This window comes from Nerophis ophidion, linkage group LG26, assembly GCF_033978795.1.
Source record: "Nerophis ophidion isolate RoL-2023_Sa linkage group LG26, RoL_Noph_v1.0, whole genome shotgun sequence".
Lineage (NCBI taxonomy): Eukaryota > Metazoa > Chordata > Actinopteri > Syngnathiformes > Syngnathidae > Nerophis > Nerophis ophidion.
Window position 1 is genome coordinate 5,308,416 of NC_084636.1, and position 19,339 is coordinate 5,327,754.

Genomic DNA, 19,339 nt, shown 5'->3' on the forward strand with positions numbered 1-19,339 from the left:
CTGGTCAACATATGAAATAACAAGTGCGTGTAAGAAATTGAAATGCACCCCCATTGGCTTAAATTAATAATAAAAAAATGTATATAGAGACATACTGTAATAACGAAGTAAATAATAAAGATTAAAAAACAAATTAGGAACAAAACATTGTACAAAAACTTAACTAAAAGCAATATTTTTCTCACAATGTGTCGACTTTTTTCTTATAAAATTGGGAACAATTTCTCGAATTCTTTCGGCTTCTGTAATATTGCAATATTTTCTCTTAAAATTATTACTTTAAATGTAAAATTATTACTTTTTACTGCAAAATGGTGACATTTGTCATATAAAACTCTGAGTTTTGTCACAATGTTGCCAATTTTTTTCGTCATTCTTGTAAAATAGTGACATTTTTTTAGTAAAAAGATGACTTTTGTCATCATTTTGCCAAGTAAAATTCCGGTTATTATTACAAAATTGCCAGAATTTCAAAAGTTCTCTTCTAAAATTGTGACTTTTGTGGAGTAAAATGACGATTTTTTTCATAAAATTGCCAAAAGTGTGTGTGTGTGCGTGTGTGTTCTTGCATTTCTAGCCTTCTTGAGAAATGAAGGTAAAGTATCTTCCATATGAGGAGGTGTTGACATAAACCATGGTCCCAATAACATTGCATCTAATAGACAATGTCTCATTTGTGGTGATATCCATCACAATGAGGGTGGTTCCAAAAGGAGGGATTTTTCACATTGACTGTGTGTCGCTTTTAAAAGTGCTCCCCCTCTGGTCAACATATGAAATAACAAGTGCGTGTAAGAAATTGAAATGCACCCCCATTGGCTTAAATTAATAATAAAAAAATGTATATAGAGACATACTGTAATAACGAAGTAAATAATGAAGATTAAAAAACAAATTAGGAACAAAACATTGTACAAAAACTTAACTAAAAGCAATATTTTTCTCACAATGTGTCGACTTTTTTCTTGTAAAATTGGGAACAATTTCTCGAATTCTTTCGGCTTCTGTAATATTGCAATATTTTCTCTTAAAATTATTACTTTAAATGTAAAATTATTACTTTTTACTGCAAAATGGTGACGTTTGTCATATGAAATTCTGCCTTTTATCGCAATATCGCCAATTTTTTTGTTTATGTAAAAAAATAGTGACATTTATTGTGTAAAATGACTTGTCATAATTCTGCCAAGTAAAATTCCGATAATTATTATAATATTGGCAAATTTTCAAAGTTTTCTTATAAAATGGTGACTTTTATTGAGAAAAATTACGACTTTTCATAAAATTGCCAAAATGTTAAGCTTTTCTTGTAAAATTGCGACTGTTATTGAGCAAAATTCCAACTTTTATCGTATTATTGCACACATGTTCAGTTTTTCTTGTAAAATGTTTGAGTAAAATTGTGCCTTTTATTATAATACTGCCAAAGTTTTAAGTTTTACCTGTAAAATAGTGACTTTTTTCTTGTGAAATTCCAACTCGTTTTTCACAACAAGCTTTTTTATATGTGCATAGTATGTATATATTATTAATGTTGTAAATACACATCTTTATATATCTAGAAAGGCTGCTCCTAAAGAGGGAGGCATTTTTTCGGGGGTCTCAAAAAGGCAAGAAATACAAAAATGTGTGTGTGTGTGTGTGTGTGTTCTGCAAGACACCTGTGGGAAGTGAAAGATGAGGTCAGCCTCCACATCCCGGCCGGGGATGACATTAAACCACAACTTCTTCATGAAGAAGACCAGGTAGGACACGTTGACTTGGCCGGCTGCAGGTGGCACAAAAACTCATGTCAACTTTTTGGGTCACCTTCAAAACCACTGCCGTGTACCTGCTGGAGAGCTAAAATATCTAGCATGATACAAAATTAGCGTGCTAAAAATAGCAACTGTAACATGCATCGAGTGCCTGAATATTTAGTTGAATGAAAAGTGAGTTTAAAATGCCAGCCTGCTAAGTAGGAAAATAGGACTGAGGTATGTAAAAAAAAGATATAATACGGTATAATTTGTCAAGTAAACAAATATTTGACGCTAATGCGTATACCTGCTAAATTAACTAAAATATTGAGCATGCTAGCATGCGAAAATGCTAACTGTAACATGTGTCAAGTATCCAAATATATTACTCGGAGGTGTCCACCTGAAAAATGTGTTTAAAATGCAAGCCTGCTAACGTTAGCAGGCATCAAGTACTAAAATATGACTGAGGTACTGTATGCATAAAAAAGATAGCATACCATAGCATACTAATAGGTGGAATTTGTCAAGCAAAAATATTTGACGCTAATGCGTATACCTGCTAAATTAACTAAAATATTGATCATGCTAGCATGCGAAAATGCTAACTGTAACATGTGTCAAGTATCCAAATATATTACTCGGAGGTGTCCACCTAAAAAATGTGTTTAAAATGCAAGCCTGCTAACGTTAGCAGGCATCAAGTACTAAAATATGACTGAGGTACTGTATGCATAAAAAAGATAGCATACCATAGCATACTAATAGGTGGAATTTGTCAATCAAAAAATATTTGACGCTAATGCGTATACCTGCTAAATTAACTAAAGTATCGAGCATGCTAGCATGCAAAAATGCTAACTGTAACAGGTGTCAAGTATCCAAATATATTACTCGGAGGTGTCCACCTGAAAAATGTGTTTAAAATGCAAGCCTGCTAACGTTAGCAGGCATCAAGTACTAAAATATGACTGAGGTACTGTATGCATAAAAAAGATAACATACCATAGCATACTAATAGGTGGAATTTGTCAATCAAAAAATATTTGACGCTAATGCGTATACCTGCTAAATTAACTAAAATATTGATCATGCTAGCATGCGAAAATGCTAACTGTAACATGTGTCAAGTACCCAAATATATTACTCGGAGGTGTCCACCTGAAAAATGTGTTTAAAATGCAAGCCTGCTGACGTTAGCAGGCATCAAGTACTAAAATATGACTGAGGTACTGTATGCATAAAAAAGATAGCATACCATAGCATACTAATGGGTGGAATTTGTCAATCAAAAAATATTTGACGCTAATGCGTATACCTGCTAAATTAACTAAAATATTTATCATGCTAGCATGCGAAAATGCTAACTGTAACATGTGTCAAGTACCCAAATATATTACTCGGAGGTGTCCACCTGAAAAATGTGTTTAAAATGCAAGCCTGCTAACGTTTGCAGGCATCAAGTACTAAAATATGACTGAGGTACTGTATGCATAAAAAAGATAGCATACCATAGCATACTAATAGGTGGAATTTGTCAATCAAAAAACATTTGACGCTAATGCGTGTACCTGCTAAATTAACTAAAATATTGAGCATGCTAGCATGCGAAAATGCTAACTGTAACATGTGTCAAGTATCCAAATATATTACTCGGAGGTGTCCACCTGAAAAATGTGTTTAAAATGCAAGCCTGCTAACGTTTGCAGGCATCAAGTACTAAAATATGACTGAGGTACTGTATGCATAAAAAAGATAGCATACCATAGCATACTAATAGGTGGAATTTGTCAATCAAAAAATATTTGACGCTAATGCGTATACCTGCTAAATTAACTAAAATATCGAGCATGCTAGCATGCGAAAATACTAACCGTAACATGTGTCAAGTATCCAAATATATTACTCAGAGGCGTCCACCTGAAAAATGTGTTTAAAATGCGAGCCTGCTAACGCTAGCAGGCATCAAGTACTAAAATATGACTGAGGTACTGTATGCATAAAAAAGATAGCATACCATAGCATACCAATAGGTGGAATTTGTCAATCAAAAAATATTTGACGCTAATGCGTATACCTGCTAAATTAACTAAAGTATCGAGCATGCTAGCATGCGAAAATGCTAACTGTAACATGTGTCAAGTACCCAAATATATTACTTGGAGGTGTCCACCTGAAAAATGTGTTTAAAATACGAGCTTGCTAACGTTAGCAGGCATCAAGTACTAAAATATGACTGAGGTACTGTATGCATAAAAAAGATAGCATACTATAGCCTACTAAAAGGTGGAATTTGTCAAGCAAAAAATATTTGACGCTAATGCGTATACCTGCTAAATTAACTAAAATATTGAGCATGCTAGCATGCGAAAATGCTAACTGTAACATGTGTCAAGTATCCAAATATATTACTCAGAGGCGTCCACCTGAAAAATGTGTTTAAAATGCGAGCCTGCTAACGTTAGCAGGCATCAAGTACTAAAATATGACTGAGGTACTGTATGCATAAAAAAGATAGCATACCATAGCATACTAGTAGGTGGAATTTGTCAAGCAAAAAACATTTGACGCTAATGTGTATACCTGCTAAATTAACTAAAATATCGAGCATGCTAGCATGCGAAATTGCTAACTGTAACATGTGTCAAGTATCCAAATATATTACATGGAGGTGTCTACCTGAAAAATGTGTTTAAAATGCGAGCCTGCTAACGCTAGCAGGCATCAAGTACTAAAATATGACTGAGGTACTGTATGCATAAAAAAGATAGCATACCATAGCATACTAATAGGTGGAATTTGTCAAGCAAAAAATATTTGACGCTAATGCGTATACCTGCTAAATTAACAAAAATATCGAGCATGCGAAAATGCTAACTGTAACATGTGTCAAGTATCCACATATATTACTCAGAGGCGTCCACCTGAAAAATGTGTTTAAAATGCGAGCCTGCTAACGTTAGCAGGCATCAAGTACTAAAATATGACTGAGGTACTGTATGCATAAAAAAGATAGCATACCATAGCATACTAATAGGTGGAATTTGTCAATCAAAAAATATTTGACGCTAATGCGTATACCTGCTAAATTAACTAAAATATCGAACATGCTAGCATGCGAAAATGCTAACTGTAACATGTGTCAAGTATCCACATATATTACTCAGAGGCGTCCACCTGAAAAATGTGTTTAAAATGCGAGCCTGCTAACGTTAGCAGGCATCAAGTACTAAAATATGACTGAGGTACTGTATGCATAAAAAAGATAGCATACCATAGCATACTAATAGGTGGAATTTGTCAAGCAAAAAATATTTGACGCTAATGCGTATACCTGCTAAATTAACTAAAATATTGATCATGCTAGCATGCGAAAATGCTAACTGTAACATGTGTCAAGTATCCAAATATATTACTCAGAGGCGTCCACCTGAAAAATGTTTTTAAAATGCATAGTTATGTAAAAACATTTTTTATAAAAAAAAATAAAGATAGCATATTAACGTTACCATGTTGACAGGTATAATTCGTCAAGCAACAAAATAGTTGATGCTGAAGTCTATACCTGTTAAATTAGCTACGATACTTAACATACTGACAGCTAAAATGCTAATCCTACATGTGTCATGTACCAAAATATATTACTCGGAGGGGACTGCCTAAAAAATGTGTTTAAAATGCTAGCCTGCTAACATTAGCATGCATAAAGTACTCAAATATGACTGAAGTTTATACATGTACCTACAAAATAGGCTAAAATAAGATAGCATGCTAAAACCTGCTAACAAGTATAATTCGTCAAGCAAAAAAAAATGTTTGACGCTGAGGTGTATTCCTGCTAAATTAGCCAAAATAGCATGCTAAAATGCTAACTGTAACACGCGTCAATTACGTAAATATACCACTCTGAGGTGTCTACCTGAAAAATGTGTTTAAAATGCTAGCCTGCTAACGTTAGCGTGCAGTCAGTATTAAAATACGACAAAGGTGAATATCTACAAAATTAGCTAAAAAAAAATAGCATACTAACGTTAGTATGCTAAAAGGTATAATTCGTCAAGTAAACATTTTTTTAGCGCTGAGGTGAATACCTGCTAAATTAGCTAAATAATGCTAATCTTAGCATGCTACAATGCTAACTGTAATATGCGTGAAGTACCTAAATATATCACTCTGAGGTGTCCACATGAAAATATAGTTTGAAATGCTAGCTTGCTAACGTTAACATGCATCAAGATGTATACTTAGGTAAAAGATAAATTTAAAAAAGATAGCATACAAATGTTAGCATGCAAAATTAGCAAAATAAGATAAAAAATAAAAAAGATTGCATATGAACGTTCGCATGCTAACAGGTATAATTTGTCAAGTAGTTATACTGTGTACCTGCCGAGTTAGCTAAATAATCTAGCATGCTAATCTTAGCATGCTAAAATGCTAATTGTAATATGTGTCAAGTACCTAAATATATCACTCTGAGGTGTCTACATGAAAAAATAGATTGAAATGCTAGCCTGCTAACGTTAGCATGAGTCAAGATGTATACTTTTAAAATTAGGTAAAAAATAAATGTAAAAAAAGATATCATAAAAAAGTTAGCATGCAAAATTAGCAAAAAAAGCTAAAAAAAAATAAAGCTTGCATATTAACGTTAGCATGCTAACAGGTATAATTTGTCAAGTAACTACTGTGTACCTGCCGAGTTAGCTAAATAATCTAGCATGCTAATGTTAGCATGCTAAAATGCTAATCGTAATATGCGTCAAGTACCTAAATATATCACTCTAAGGTGTCTATATGAAAAAATTGTTTGAAATGCTCGCCCGCTATTGTTAGCATGCATAAAGACGTATACTTATACAATTTTTAAAAATAAAATAAAAAGATAGCATACTAACGTTAGCATGCAAAATTAGCAAAATAAGCTAAAAAAAAAAAAGATTGCATATTAACGTTAGCATGCTTACATGTATAATTTGTCAAGTCGCTGTACTATGTACCTGCCGAGTTAATTAATCTAGCGTGCTAATATGCTAATTGTAATATGCGTCAAGTACCTAAATATATCACTCTGAGGTGTCCACATAAAAAAATAGTTTGAAATGCTAGCCTGCTAACGTTAGCATGCATCAAGATGTATACTTATAAAATTATGTAAAAAATAAATTTAAAAAAAGATAGCATACAAACGTTAGCATGCAAAATTAGCAAAATAAGCTAAAAAAAATAAAGATTGCATATTAATGTTAGCATGCTAAAAATAGGTAAAAAATAAATGTAAATTAGCATGCAAAATTAGCAAAAAAAGTTAAAAAAAGACAGCAAAATAAGATTAAAAAAAAGACTGCATATTAATGTTAGCATGCTGACAGGTATAATTTGTCAAGTAACTGTACTGTGCACCTCCCGAGTTAGCTAAAATATCCAGCATGCTAATGTTAGCATGTACACGTTACCATCTTTATTGAGTTTGGCGTTCTTGGACCAGTCTGTGATTTGCCTCAGACTGTCAAAGAAGTAGTCGCTGTCATTCAGACTCAGCACCTGAAATAAAAAGACAATCATCCATCCATCCATTTTCTACCGCTTGTCCCTTTCGGGGTCTTGATATTGCACCTTGTCGCGTGTTTTGATGAAAATGCTGAAGCCTTCCGCTGAAGCCAGCTGCAGCTTGTTGGAGATGTTCCTGATCAGATCTTTGATCTTGGTGCTGGTTGCCACCTCGAAAATCTGCAGACAGAACAGTTTACTCGAAAAAATTCTCAGCTAGCTTAGCTCGGGCTAGCTTTAAAGGGAAACTGCACAACTGCTAACAGGTATAATTCGTCAAGTAAAAAAAGATTTGATGCTGTGGTGTATACATGTTATATTAGCTCAAATATCTAGCATGCTAATGTCAGCATGCTAAAATGCTAACAGAAACAAGCGTCAGGTCCCTAAATAGATGTTTACCTGTAAAATTTGACTTAAAATGGTAGCCCGCTAATGTTAGCATGCATCAAGTGCTGAAATATGACTGACTATACTTATAGAATTAGCTGAAAAAATAAGAAACAAAAAGATAGTATGCTAACAGATAAAATTGTCACTGAAACAAGCATCAAGTACCTAAATATTTAAAGCTGTGGTGTATACATGTTTAGCAAAAATATCTAGCATGCTAATATTAGCATGCTAAAATGCCAACGGAAACAGGCGTCAGGTACCTAAATAGAAGGTGTCTACCTGAAAAATTTGATTAAAAATGCTAGCCTGCTAACGTTAACATGCATCAAGTACTAAAATATGACTGATGCGCATACATGTACCTACAAAATAAGCTAAAATAAACATGCTAACAGATAGTTTGTCAAGTAAGATATTATGTAATGCTGCAGTGTATACCTGTTAAATTAGCTCCAATATTTAGCATGCTAATGGGACAAGCGGTAGAAAAATGGATGGATGGGATGGATAGTTAGTTTGCTGCCTTGTGCTAGCAGTTTTTCACTATCTAGAAGGCCAATAATATGTCAGAAGTCCCCCAAAAATGCAGTTTCCAAAAGGTTTATACCTCTCCAGTGTCATTGGGGAAGTAGATCTTGTGGAAGATCTGCGTGCTGTTCTGCTGGATGGCGTCCACTTCTACCTGGTGTGGCGGCAGCTTCCTGGGCTCCATCCTGCAGCGGACAAAAAAGGTAAATATTAATTTTGTGGGTATCAGACATATGTTGCTACTTGATGCATGCTACGCTTCTCCTTTAAAACATTTTTTCCCAAGTACACACCTCAAAATACGGTAATAAAAATAATTAAAGCTGCAAGCAGCGTTGGTCAGGTCCGCCTTTGGCCGCTGCCAAGCCCTGGTCTAAGTCAGACCTACATAGAGGTTTTTGTTTCATGTCTCTACGACATTCCTAACAGAAGTTACAAGCAGTTTTGTCTGTGTTTTTTCCTAGGGGGCGCTGGAGCGCAATTTTGACTTTTGGGGTTTGGTTTTTTATTTGATGGCAATTTTCGCCAGTCCTGAAGTGTGTTTAAAATTTGGTGAGTTTTGAAGCATGTTAAGGGGGTCAAATTACAGATCAGCGTTTCTGGATGTTGTTGATACATGGCTTTGGCTTTGCATAGTAGAGCTTTAACTTGCAGTTTGAAGCATTTTAAGGGGGTCAAATTACATCTCAAAGAGGCAAAAATGACATTTTTTAGGAAACTTTGAGCAGGGGTTCTTTGAAGGCGCGTAAAATCCAAACCGGAGCAGTAATCCAAACTTTGTTCAATACTCTTAATCAGAAGGGTTCAATCTCTCTCCTGTGCGAGTTTGAAGCCGAAACGACAAACGCACTCGGAGGAGTTTACGTTTGAAAAAGGTGACGGGTTTTTACAAAACTTTTATTTTGAAGGGGTAATTTTTAACTTCCTGTTGATTTTTGCCGAAGGATGTCAACCATCTAAATGTAGGTCTAAGTGAGACCTACATAGAAGTTTTTGTTTCATGTCTTTCCGGCATTCCTACTGGAAGTTACAAAAAATTTCATTTGTGTTTTCTTCCTAGGAGCAGTTTTTGCTGTGTTTTATTCAAAAATTGCGCTAGAGCGCATTTTTTGATTTTGGGGTTTGTTTTTTTCATTAGATCGCAATTTTTGCCAGTCCAGATGTGTGTGCCAAGTTTGGTGAGTTTTGAAGCATTTTAAGGGGGTCAAATTACAGTTCAAAGAGGCAAAAATAACATTTTTTGTGAAAATTTTGCTTTGAATGGGTTTTTGCAAAATTTTTGTTGATTTTTGCCCAAGAAGGTACAATTATGAAATCTAGGTCTAAGTCAGCCCTATATAGAGGTTTTTGTTTCATGTCTCTACGACATTCCTAATAAAATACGGTAAATAAAAATTCGGTATTAAAATACGACTGGGGTATATATCAACAAAATTAGCTAAAAAAAAGATAGCATACTATCGTTAGTATGCTAACAGGTATAATTTGTGAAGTAACAAAGTATTTGACGCTGAGGTGTATACCTGCTAAATTAGCATGCTATAACGCTAACTATAACATGCGTCAAGTACTTACGTATATCACTCTGAATTGACTATCTAAAAAATGTGTTAACATGCTAGCCTGCTAATGCTAAAATGCATCGAGGTGTATATTTATAAAATTACCTAAAAAACAAAACAAAACAAAAAAACATAGCATGCTAAAAGATAAAATTCTACCTGTTAACTAGAAAAATATATATATACACGCTAACAGGTGTAATTCATCAAATAAATAAAGTGCTGAAAGATACAACCACCCTGTCATTGAACCTTGTGAGTTTTATGTTCTTATTTTCTTTACGGGACGTTTAGCACTGTTGCTACATGACGGTTTGGTTATAGCACCGAGCTAATAAAACCCCTCGTTGATCCTGCGTTCACCTGGGCTCAAAAAGACAAAGTTCTGGATTATCACGGGTCCCAAAGTAGTAGTCTAAAAAACTATCTAAAAAAAATAAAAATGAGGTAGCATACAAACGTTAGCATGCTATAACGGGTATAATTCCTCGAGTAACAAAATATTTGAAGCTAAAGTGTCTAGCTGTTAAATTAGCTAAAATATCTAGCATGCGAATGTTAGCATGCTAAAATGCTAACTGTAACCTGCGTCAAGTATCTAAGTATTTCACTCTGAATTGACTATCTAAAAAATGTGTTAAAATGCTAGCCTGCTAATGCTAAAATGCATCAAGGTGTATACTTATAAAATTACCTAAAAAACAAAACAATACAAAAAAACACACCTCAGAGTACGAGATTTTGGTACTCGATGCACATCACAGCTAGCACTTTAGCTTTAAAATTTTAGCATACTTATACATACACCTCGACGTAGCAGGCCTTGAGTTTGAACTTTTTAAAGTCATACACATTTATCTGAAAAAAAAAAATGGGTGGTGATTCCCCCAGAAAATGTGCTAGTTAAGGTAGTTTCTCTCCGGTGGACTTACCACCACAGTCTGGGGGCGGGGCAATAGACTACAAACTGTGGTGATGTAGGCCGGCTTTTTCGAGTGAAGAAGACTACAACTTTTGGTTGTGTTTTCCCCTCCATTTGCTGAATGGCGAGATACGATATACAGTATATGTTGATATTTTTTTCGGTAAAGTAAAAACAAAACAGTCCTAGTTACCTGAGATACTAATTTTGTCATTATTATGACTTGGTTAGATATTATTTTGACTTAGTAATTTAGTAAGTCAAAGTAATGACAAAATAATGACTTACTAAGTCAAATTAACGACTTACTGTAAGTAAGCATTTGCAATAGATTTTTGAAAAAATAGTTTGTTATTATTTTGACTTAGTAAGTCAATATTTTGACTTAGTAATTTAGTACGTCAAAGTAATGACGAAATAATGACTTACAAAGACAAATTGACGACTTACTTTAAGTAAGCGTTTGCAATAAGCGTTTGACAAAAGTGTTTGTCATTATTATGACTTAGTAAGTCAATATTTTGACTTAGTAATTTAGTAAGTCAAAGTAATGACAAAATAATGACTTACAAAGACAAATGAACGACTTACTTTAAGTAAGCATTTGCAATAAGCGTTTGAAAAAAAGAGTTTGTCATTATTATGACTTAGTAAGTCAATATTTTGACTTGGTAATTTAGTGAGTCAAAGTAATGACAAAATAATGACTTACTAAGTCAAATTAACGACTTACTGCAAGTAAGCATTTGCTATAGGCGTTTGAAAAAAGAGTTTGTCATTATTATGACTTAGTAAGTCAATATTCGGACTTAATAATTTAGTACGTCAAAGTAATGATAAAATAATGACGTACAAAGACAAATTCACAACTTACTTTAAGTAAGCGTTTGCAATAGGCATTTGATAAAAGAGTTTGTCATTATTTTGACTTAGTAAGTCAATATTGTGACTTAGTAATTTAGTAAGTCAAAGTAATGACAAAATAATGATTTACGAAGTCAAATTAACGACTTACTTTAAGTAAGCATTTGCAATAGGCGTTTGAAAAAAGAGTTTGTCATTATTTTGACTTAGTAAGTCAATATTTTGACTTAGTAATTTAGTACGTCAAAGTAATGACAAAATAATGACTTACAAAGACAAATTAACGACTTACTTTAAGTAAGCGTTTGCAATAAGCATTTGAAAAAAGTGTTTGTCATTATTTTGACTTAGTAAGTCAATATTTTGACTTAGTTATTTAGTGAGTCAAAGTAATGACAAAATAATGACTTAAAAAGACAAATTAACGGCTTACTTTAAGTAACCGTTTGCAATAAGCGTTTGACAAAAGTGTTTGTCATTATTATGACTTAGTAAGTCAATATTTCGAGTAAGTAATTTAGTAAGTCAAAAAAATGACAAAATAATGACTTACAAAGACAAATTGATGACTTACTTTACGTAAGCGTTTGCAAAAAGCGTTTGACAAAAGAGTTTGTCATTATTTTGACTTAGTAATTTAGTAAGTCAAAGTAGTGACAAAATAATGACTCACTAAGTCAAATTAACGAGTTACTTTAAGTAAGCATTTGCTATAGGCGTTTGAAAAAAGAGTTTGTCATTATTATGACTTAGTAAGTCAATATTCTGACTTAATTATTTAGTACGTCAAAGTAATGACAAAATAATGACGTACAAAGACAAATTAACGACTTACTTTAAGTAAGCGTTTGCAATAAGCATTTGATAAAAGAGTTTGTCATTATTTTGACTTAGTAAGTCAATATTGTGACTTAGTAATTTAGTGAGTCAAAGTAATGACAAAATAATGACTTACAAAGACGAATTAACGACTTACTTTAAGTAAGCGTTTGCAATAGGCGTTTGAAAAAAGAGTTTGTCATTATTTTGACTCAGTAAGTCAATATTTTGACTTAGTAATTTAGTAAGTCAAAGTAATGACAAAATAATGACTTACGAAGTCAAATTAACGACTTACTGTAAGTAAGCATTTGCAATAGGCGTTTGAAAAAAGAGTTAGTCATTATTATGACTTAGTAAGTCAATATTTTAACTTAGTAATTTAGTAAGTCAAAGTAATGACAAAATAATGACTTACAAAGACAAATTAACGACTTACTTTAAGTAAGCGTTTGCAATAGGCGTTTGAAAAAAGATTTTGTCATTATTTTGACTTAGCAAGTCAATATTTTGACTTAGTAATTTAGCACGTCAAAGTAATGACAAAATAATGACTTACAAAGACAAATTAACGACTTACTTTAAGTAAGCGTTTGCAATAGGCTTTTGAAAAAAGAGTTTGTCATTATTTTGACTTAGTAAGTCAATATTTTGACTTAGTAATTTAGTACGTCAAAGTAATGACAAAATAATGACTTACAAAGACAAATTAGCGACTTACTTTAAGTAAGTGTTGGGAAAAAGCGTTTGAAAAAAGAGTTTGTCATTATTTTGACTTAGTAAGTCAATATTTTGACTTAGTAATTTAGTACGTCAAAGTAATCACAAAATAATGACTTACAAAGACAAATTAGCGACTTACTTTAAGTAAGTGTTGGCAAAAAGCGTTTGAAAAAAGAGTTTGTCATTATTTTGACTTAGTAAGTCAATATTTGGACTTAGTTATTTAGTACGTCAAAGTAATGACAAAATAATGACTTACAAAGACGAATTAACGACTTACTTTAAGTAAGCGTTTGCAATAAGCATTTGAAAAAAGAGTTTGTCATCATTATGACTTAGTAAGTCAATATTTTGACTTAGTAATTTAGTACGTCAAAGTAATGACAAAATAATGACTTACAAAGACAAATTAATGACTTACTGTAAGTAAGCATTTGCTATAGGCGTTTGAAAAAAGAGTTTGTCATTATTATGACTTAGTAAGTCAATATTTTGACTTAGTTATTTAGTAAGTCAAGACAAAATAATGACTTACAAAGACAAATTAACGACTTACTTTAAGTAAGCGTTTGCAAAAAGCGTTTTGAAAAAAGAGTTTGACATTATTTTGACTTAGTAAGTCAATATTTTGACTTAGTCATTTAGTACGTCAAAGTAACGACAAAATAATGACTTGATAAGTCAAATTAATGACTTACTGTAAGTAAGTGTTTGCAAAAAGCGTTTGAAAAAAGTTTGTCATTATTTTGACTTAGTAAGTCAATATTTTGACTTAGTAATTTAGTACGTCAAAGTAATGACAAAATAACTTGATAAGTCAAATTAATGACTTATTGTAAGTAAGCGTTTGCAAAAAGCGTTTGGAAAAAAGTTTGTCATTATTTTGACTTAGTAAGTATGATGATTTAATTTTCCAGCATGATCTGGCACCTGCCCACAGTGCCAAAACCAGCAGTAACTGGTGTACTGACCATGTCATTACTGTCCCCCATTGGCCTGCCAACTCCCCTGACCTGAACCTCATAGAGAATTTGTGGGTTATTGTGAAGAAGAAGCTGAAAGACACCAGGCCCAATAATGCAAATGAGCTAGAGGCCGCTATTGAAGCATCCTGGGCATCCATAACACCTCAGCAATGCCACAGGCCAGATTGCCGCATTGATGCAGTAATCCGTGCAAAAGGATTCCCAACCAAGTACTGAGTGCATTAATTGACATTTTCAAATGTTTGATTTTGTTTTGCTGTTATAAATCTTTTTTTTTTTACTTGGTCTGAGGAAATATTCAAATTTTTTGAGGTAGGATTTTTGAGTTTTCTTAAGCTGTATGCCATAATCAGCAATATTAAAATAATAAAAGGCTTGCAATATTTCAGTTGATGTGTAATGAATCCAGAATGTATGATATTTTCATGTTTTTAGTTGCATTACAGAAAATAAAGGACTTTATCACAATATTCTAATTTTCTGAGACAGAAAGCAGTAAAGTTGTCAGATTGTGTAAATGGTAAATAAAAAGAGAATACAACTTATATTCTATTGAACAGACTGCAAAGACAAGATATTTCATGTTCACACCGAGAAATTTTGTTATTGTTTGCAAATAATCATTAACTTAGAATGTAATGGCAGCAACACGTTGCAAAAAAGGCATTTTTACCTTTTCCTTTTAACAACACTCAGTAAAGGTTTGGGAACTGAGGAGACACATTTTGGACGTGGAATTCTTTCCCATTCTTGCTTGAAGCTGTACAACAGTCTCCCGCCTCATATTTTAGCCTTCATATTTTCAATGGGAGACAGGTCTGGACTACAGGCAGGCCAGTCTAGTACCCACACTCTTTTACTATGAAGCCCCGCTGTTTTAACACGTGGCTTGGCATTGTCTCGCTGAAATAAGCAGGGGCGTCCATGATAACGTTGCGTGGATGGCAACATATGTTGCTCCAAAACCTGTATGGACCTTTCAGCATTAATGGTACCTTCACAGATGTGTAAGTTACCCATGCCTTGGGCACTAATACACCCCCATACCATCACACATGCTGCCTTTTACACTTTGCTCCTAGAAAAGTCTGGATCGTTCTTTTCCTCTTTGGTCTACAGTTTCCCAAAACAATTTGAAATGTGGACTTGTCAGGGCACAGAACACTTTTCTACTTTGCACCAGTCCATCTTAGATGAGCTCGGGCCCGGCGAAGCCGGCAACGTTTCTGGGTGTTGTTGATAAATGGCTGTGGTTTTGCATATTAGAGTCTTAACTTGCACTTACAGATGTATCGACCGATTGTGGTCACTGACAGTGGTTTTCCGAAGTGTTCCTGACCCCATGCGGTGATATCCTTTACACACTGATGTCGCTTTTTGATGCAGTGGATCTAAGGTCCGTGATATCTGTCACGCCTATGGATCATGTTTTGTTTTGGTCATGTTCGGTTTTGATTTTTGGACACTCAGTTCCTCTATTGCACTTCCTGGTTTTGTTTTTGTTACTATGACTAGTTATTAGTTTCCACCTTGTCTCCAAGTCACGCCCCGATCCTCAGTTCTCACACCTGTTAATCAGTATCCTAGCCAGGTGTTCAGTGTGGTAACTTCACTTTACCCACGTACACCTCAACTCCTTCATGCCATTACATGCTGTTCGTTTTGTCCACGCCACGTAAGTTTTGCTATTCATGCCACAGGGCAAGTGTTTTTGTTCATGTTTATAGTTTGTAGCCTTTGTACTAGTCTTATGTTTTGTCATTAGTCAAGTTTGTTCTCTGCCATTGTGCATGCCCTTTTTTTGCCTTTTTTTAGTTTACTAGATTATTAAATAAAAATGTACTCACGTTCACGTCTCGCTCGTGCCAACTATCTTTTGCGTCGAAGAAAACAACCCACGTCTAAGTCCATGTTTGACAATATCATGGCTTACGTGCAGTGATTTCTCCAGGTTCTCTGAACGTTTTTGATGATATTACGGCGCGTAGATGGTGAGCTCCCTAAATTCCGGTTGAGAAATGTTGTTCCTAAACAATTTGCTCGGGCATTCGTCGACAAAAGTGGTGACCCCCGCCCCGTCCTTGATTGTGAACGAAGCTTCTTTTATACCCAATCATGGCACCCACCTGTTCCCGATCAGCCTGTTCACCTGTGGGACGCTCCAAAAAAGTCTTTGATGCGCCTTCCCCTACTTTTCTCAGTCTTTTTTGCCACCTGTGCCAGCTTTTTTGAAACATGTTGCAGGCATCGAATCCCAATTGAGGTAATATTTGCAAAAAAATAGCAAAGTTTAGCAGTTTGGACGTTAAATATCTTGTCTTTGCAGTCTTTTCAATTGAATATTTACCATTTTTACACATCCCTTTTGGGGTTTGGTGCACGAGCACAAGCACGGCTCTTAAGGCATTGTGTCCGACCGACCTCAAGGAGCTCTGCAGTCTCTGCAGACAGTCTGCCGCCAGCGGCTCCCGGCGGCGCGACTCCAGGAACTTCCGGGTGTGCTTCAGGAGGGTCTGGCTGGGAGGAAAGAGTCCACAGCAGAGCCAGAGCAGCTGCCAGCCCTGCTCCACGCTGAACCTGCAGTCCAGGATGAGACCACCCAAAAACCTCTCAGACCAGGGGAGTGTGTGTGTGTGTGTGTGTGTGTGTGGCACATGTGACACGTACCGGTTGTTGTTGCCCGTCATCTGCTTCATGATCTGGCAGTAGACCTCGTCTCTGAGGGCTTCCTTCTCCGTGGCGGGCCCGAAGATCTGGTCTGTGAGCTCCACGGGACTCTGGGTCTGCTTGGTGGGGTAGTCGCCCATGTACTTGAGGACGGGTGGACCAGGACTCAGGGAGGAATAACACAGCGCTTTACCCGACGCACGAATCTTGACCAGTGAGAAGATAAAAGGATATCGGTGAAGGCTAAGCAGGCTTTGTGGCTCAGCTCCGAGTTGCCCCCCAGTTCCAGGAGCAGGGGCTGCTTGAGGGGCTCCCGGGAGTTCAGCCACAGCCTCTCCGGGGCGGCGTTCCTCGACATCACCTGCCGGTTGACGTCCTTCACGGGCTTCCTGCGCGGGGGGGTCACAGAGACAAGGTCTTTGCTGGAGCCAGGTCCGGCCCACCGGCAAATACCGATCCAGACCTGAAATATTCCAGGGAGAACTCCCGCAGCGTGGTGGGGGCGACCCGCTCCACCGTGCCCGTCTCCTTCTGGCTGGCCAGGATGGTCTTACGCTGGTTCGGGGACAAGTTGAGCAGGCTCTGGCGTGGGAAAAAGAACATTTTTACACAGGCCGCCCGAACTTTTTCCACTTTGGCAGTTTTCACCTGCAAAAAACAGTAAAAATAAAGCTGCAAGCAGCGTAGGACGGGACCGACTTTTGCTGGTGTTTCCTGCCTTTACCCATTCAACATATCTTTACCTGCACATTACCTACCTTCTCTGTATCCTGGAGTCAAACTGGTGCCTCCTTCTTTCACCCAGTCAACATATCTTTACCTGCACATTACCTACCTTCCCTGCATCCTGGGGTCACACTGGTGCTTCTTTCTTTAACCCATATACGCTTGTGCTTCCTGCCATCACCCAGACAACATATCTTTACCTGCACATTACCTACCTTCTCTGTATCCTGGAGTCAAACTGGTGCCTCCTTCTTTCACCCAGTCAACATATCTATACCTGCACATTACCTACCTTCCCTGCATCCTGGGGTCACACTGGTGCTTCTTTCTTTAACCCATATACGCTTGTGCTTCCTGCCATCACCCAGACAACATATCTTTACCTGCACAGTACCTACCTTCTCTGTATCCTGGAGTCAAACTGGTGCCTCTTTCTTTCACCCAGTCAACATATCTTTACCCGCACAGTACCTACCTTCTCTGTATCCTGGAGTCAAACTGGTGCCTCTTTCTTTCACCCAGTCAACATATCTTTACCTGCACAGTACCTACCTTCTCTGTATCCTGGAGTCAAACTGGTGCCTCTTTCTTTCACCCAGTCAACATATCTTTACCCGCACAGTACCTACCTTCTCTGTATCCTGGAGTCAAACTGGTGCCTCTTTCTTTCACCCAGTCAACATATCTTTACCCGCACAGTACCTACCTTCTCTGTATCCTGGAGTCAAACTGGTGCCTCTTTCTTTCACCCAGTCAACATATCTTTACCTGCACAGTACCTACCTTCTCTGTATCCTGGAGTCAAACTGGTGCCTCTTTCTTTCACCCAGTCAACATATCTTTACCCGCACAGTACCTACCTTCTCTGTATCCTGGAGTCAAACTGGTGCCTCTTTCTTTCACCCAGTCAACATATCTTTACCTGCACAGTACCTACCTTCTCTGTATCCTGGAGTCAAACTGGTGCCTCTTTCTTTCACCCAGTCAACATATCTTTACCCGCACAGTACCTACCTTCTCTGTATCCTGGAGTCAGACTGGTGCCTCTTTCTTTCACCCAGTCAACATATCTTTACCCGCACAGTACCTACCTTCTCTGCATTGTGTGGTCACGCTTGTGCTTCCAGCTTTTAAGCGGCCATCTTGAGACGGCATCAGCGCAGCAGTTCTTTGAAGGCTCGTAAAATCAAAACCGGAGCAGTTATTAAAACTCTTTTCTCAACTTTTAATCTCTCTCCTGTGCGAGTTTGAAGCCGACACAACAAACGCGCTCAGAGGAGATAATGTTTGAAAAAAGGTGACGGGTTTTTACAAAACTTTTGTTTTGAAGGGGTGATTTCTAACTTCCTGTTGATTTTTGCTGAAGGATGTAAATGAATGAAATGTAGGTTTAAGTCAGACCTACATAGAGGTTTTTGTTTCATGTCTCTACGACATTCCTACCGGAAGTTACAAGCAGTTTTGTCTGTGTTTTCTTCCTAGGAGCATTTTTGTCTGTGTTTTATTCCTAGGGGGCGCTAGAGCGCAATTTTGAGTTTTGGGGTTTGGTTTTTTATTAGATCGCAATTTTCGCCAGTCCTGATGTGTGTGTCCAGTTTGACTTTTGAAGCATTTTAAGGGGGTCAAATTACAGCGCAAAGAGGCAAAAATTAAATTTTTTAGGAAACTTTTGTTTTGAAGGGGTTTTTGCCAACTTCCTGTTGATTTTTGCTGAAGGAGGTCTGTGTATGAAATCTAGCTCTAAGTCAGACCTACTTAGAGGATGTGTTTCTTGTCTCTACGACATTCCTAGGGGAAGTTACAAGCAGTTTTGTCTGTGTCTTTTCCTAGGGAGCGCTTCAGCGCAATTTTGAGTTT

The 19,339-nt window shown here is 36.4% G+C and overlaps 1 protein-coding gene across 1 annotated transcript in view; it reads right to left on the reverse strand.

Moving 5' to 3' along the window:
* LOC133543895 (unconventional myosin-VIIb) overlaps positions 1-19,339 on the reverse strand; it is a 105,590-nt gene that overhangs the window by 19,712 nt on the left and 66,539 nt on the right. The window contains exons 36-43 of the mRNA XM_061888783.1: positions 17,220-17,338; positions 16,991-17,145; positions 16,757-16,910; positions 16,511-16,666; positions 8,293-8,398; positions 7,356-7,469; positions 7,196-7,283; positions 1,662-1,768 (exon numbers count right to left, since the gene is read on the reverse strand). Coding sequence (XP_061744767.1) covers positions 1,662-1,768; positions 7,196-7,283; positions 7,356-7,469; positions 8,293-8,398; positions 16,511-16,666; positions 16,757-16,910; positions 16,991-17,145; positions 17,220-17,338 — 999 coding nt within the window. The remainder of the gene's footprint in view (positions 1-1,661; positions 1,769-7,195; positions 7,284-7,355; positions 7,470-8,292; positions 8,399-16,510; positions 16,667-16,756; positions 16,911-16,990; positions 17,146-17,219; positions 17,339-19,339) is intronic.